At 54.3% G+C, this 2,731-nt stretch overlaps 1 protein-coding gene across 1 annotated transcript in view; it reads left to right on the plus strand.

Annotated features, from left to right (window-relative positions):
* The window catches only part of RPH3A (rabphilin 3A), a 70,304-nt gene that overhangs the window by 12,798 nt on the left and 54,775 nt on the right, over positions 1-2,731 (plus strand). Inside the window, exon 2 of the mRNA XM_011356055.2 lies at positions 2,059-2,205. Coding sequence (XP_011354357.1) covers positions 2,059-2,205 — 147 coding nt within the window. The remainder of the gene's footprint in view (positions 1-2,058; positions 2,206-2,731) is intronic.

Consider the following 2,731-nt stretch of genomic DNA (forward strand, 5'->3'; position numbering starts at 1 on the left):
AAAAAAAAAAAAAACTGTGCTTACTTACTCTCAGATACTATCCTAAATGTCATTGACACAATAGTGACCCAGGCCCAGACAAGACCCCTGCCCTCCTGGAAACTACATCCTGGTGGGAGCGGGGAGAGGCAATACACAGGTAAACAACACAAGTCCTTGAAAAGATAATTGCACTTAGCGATGGCGGCCGTGACGAAAACGAACCTGGGCACTGAAGGATCAAGGGAGGCCTTTCTGAGGAGTTGACATGTGAGCCGGTACCCGAACGACGCGTCATCCATGGAGAGATCCGGGGAGATGAGTGTTCCTGGAGAGGGGGACAGCAAGTGCAAAGGCCCCAAGGCAAAAACGAGGTTTCAGGGTTCAAGATGGAGCAGGGAGGCCAGTGTGGCAGGACTGGGGTGATAAAGGAGAGAAGGGGCGATGGGGGTGGAGGCAGGTCAAGGACAGATCAGGTAGGACTGCGGGTGGGCAGGAAGCCCCAGCTGTAGTTGCATTGAGGTCAAGTTCACATAACATGAAATTAATCATTTTATAGTAGACAATTCAGTGGCATTTAGCACATTCACAATGTCGTGCAAACCCCACCTCTGTCTAGTGCTGGGTGTTCATTCTAAGTCAGCGAGGAGGCATTGGAAGGTATTTAGCAGGGGGCTGGAGCTCGTTTAGCATTCGTCCATCCCCAGAGGCCCTGCTCCAAGGCAAGACATGTTTCCACCAGGATTTCATCCTCCTTCCCTTTTTTCCATGAAGACTTGCCTCAAGACATCCGCTTCCCTTTGCTTTTAAACTCTTCCTTTTCTGCTCTTGAGGACAAACCAGCCAAGATGGGAAGATGGTCGAGGCGCGGGGAGGAAGATGGGGCTTTTAATTTCCAACATTGAGTGTCAACAGGCAATTTCATGCCTACCGATGTGATTAGGGCAGTGGCAGTAATGGAGGCCAGCAGCGTGCGGTGCTGGCTCTGGAGGATTCGTAGTTACTGATTTTCTTCCCTAATGGGGACAGGAATTTCTAGAGTTTTTTAACCCTGCATTCTACTTGAGTGACGCGCCCTGGTGCCCTGAGGCGTGGACCCTGTTATTGGTGGGGATGAGCATAATTTGCCGTAGACCGCCGCCCTCCGCCCAGCAGCCTCTGATCCTCTGCGCCGTCACGGGGCTTCTTCAGGGGCGGGCATTCAGGTCTCTCCGTGGTGTGGGGGTTAAGTGCGCAGGCTGCCCAGGTCTGATCCCACCTCTGCCACTTCCTGGCCACGTAACCTTGGGCAAATCGTCTGATTTCTCCCTGTCTGAGCTTCCTCACGAGTAAATAGACGGTAATAATCTCTGCCTTGTAGGGATGTTGTGAAGATTAAATGAGGTAAGGCAAGCGCACAGTAGGGATGATGCATTAGAGGTAATATGGACACACAGTAGGGGTGACGTGAGGACTAAATACAGTAACGTGGGGATGTTGTGAGATTAAATGAGGTAACGTGGTCACCTGGTAGGTACTATGTCACTATTCGCTTTATTTTTTTAAAAAGCCAAGAAGAGCACAGGATGGAACTCAAAATGATGTGGAAGCTTTTGAGACTGGAAATCTGGAGATTTTTATCTTGACTACGCGCAACTGCAGCAACTAGTTTAAATTAATTTTTAAAAATCTATGGCCCAAACCAAACATCTTCCTGCCGGGCAGGGGCTGGGGTCCACCCGGGGCCCAGGGCTTCCCACCGCCCTCCCAGAATCATTTCCGCCCAGGCCGCTGCGGTGTGCTGCTCTGGACTCTCACCGCGAACGTAACCTCCAGGTTTCTACGAGCTTCCTGCAAATGCAGCTTGTGGAATGTCCGCCATGAACGAAGCACATCATAAAAATAAGCCCATTGCGCAGATAAGCAAACCGAGGCTCCGAGAGATACGGTTCTTTGGCCCAGAGTCTCCCAGTCCGGGAGTCTCCCAGCAAGGCTTTGGCCTGGGGTTTACCAAACTCCAGGGCCTAGGGCCTAACCACTGTTCCACACTGCTCGCTGGGGTTCCTCCGCAGCCCGACGCCTTCCCGAATTATTTTTCAGGCTCCAGGCAGGCTGGTCCGTCCACCCTGGTGGTCAGCCCGACAGACAGAGGAAGCAGGAAGAGCTGACAGATGAGGAGAAGGAAATCATCAACAGGGTGATCGCACGGGCTGAAAAAATGGAAGAGATGGAGCAGGAGCGGATCGGGTGAGGCCGGACACGTCCCAGCCCTTCCGAGAGCCTCCGGGGCCTGAGCGCCAGGAGGCTGTGCCGCTCCCTCAGGGGGGCGTGCTGGGGTGGCGCGGGGCCGCCTTTGGGGTTTGTCATCCGTGTCATGCCAGGCCCCCCGCCCAGGCAGAATTGGAATCCCTGTTGCATCGAGGTAGGGGATCTGGAAGGGGAGCAGAGAGAACAGAGGAGGGAGCGGGCGGGGGGCTGGGCTGGGGGCTGGGGGCGAGTTAAAACGCAGGAAGCGGGCGGGAGAGTGTCTCTGGGGGCCGGAGGTGTGTGTGCAGGCACAGGGTGTCTGAGCCCATCTCAGCTGCACGGAAGTGTGTTCTAGAGACAATGGCCATGTACGTGCCAGAACGTACAGCTGAGGACGAGCCAAGGAGGAGAGTGTGTGTCACAGAGACAGCATGCAAAAGAGAGGGCACATCCCAAGCGAATTATATAAGGGGCCTGAGGAGATCAGTCCTGAGAGGGAGCCAGCATGACACGAGGCCGCAGCGGG

This window comes from Pteropus vampyrus, unplaced genomic scaffold, assembly GCF_000151845.1.
Source record: "Pteropus vampyrus isolate Shadow unplaced genomic scaffold, Pvam_2.0 Scaffold23, whole genome shotgun sequence".
Taxonomy (NCBI): domain Eukaryota; kingdom Metazoa; phylum Chordata; class Mammalia; order Chiroptera; family Pteropodidae; genus Pteropus; species Pteropus vampyrus.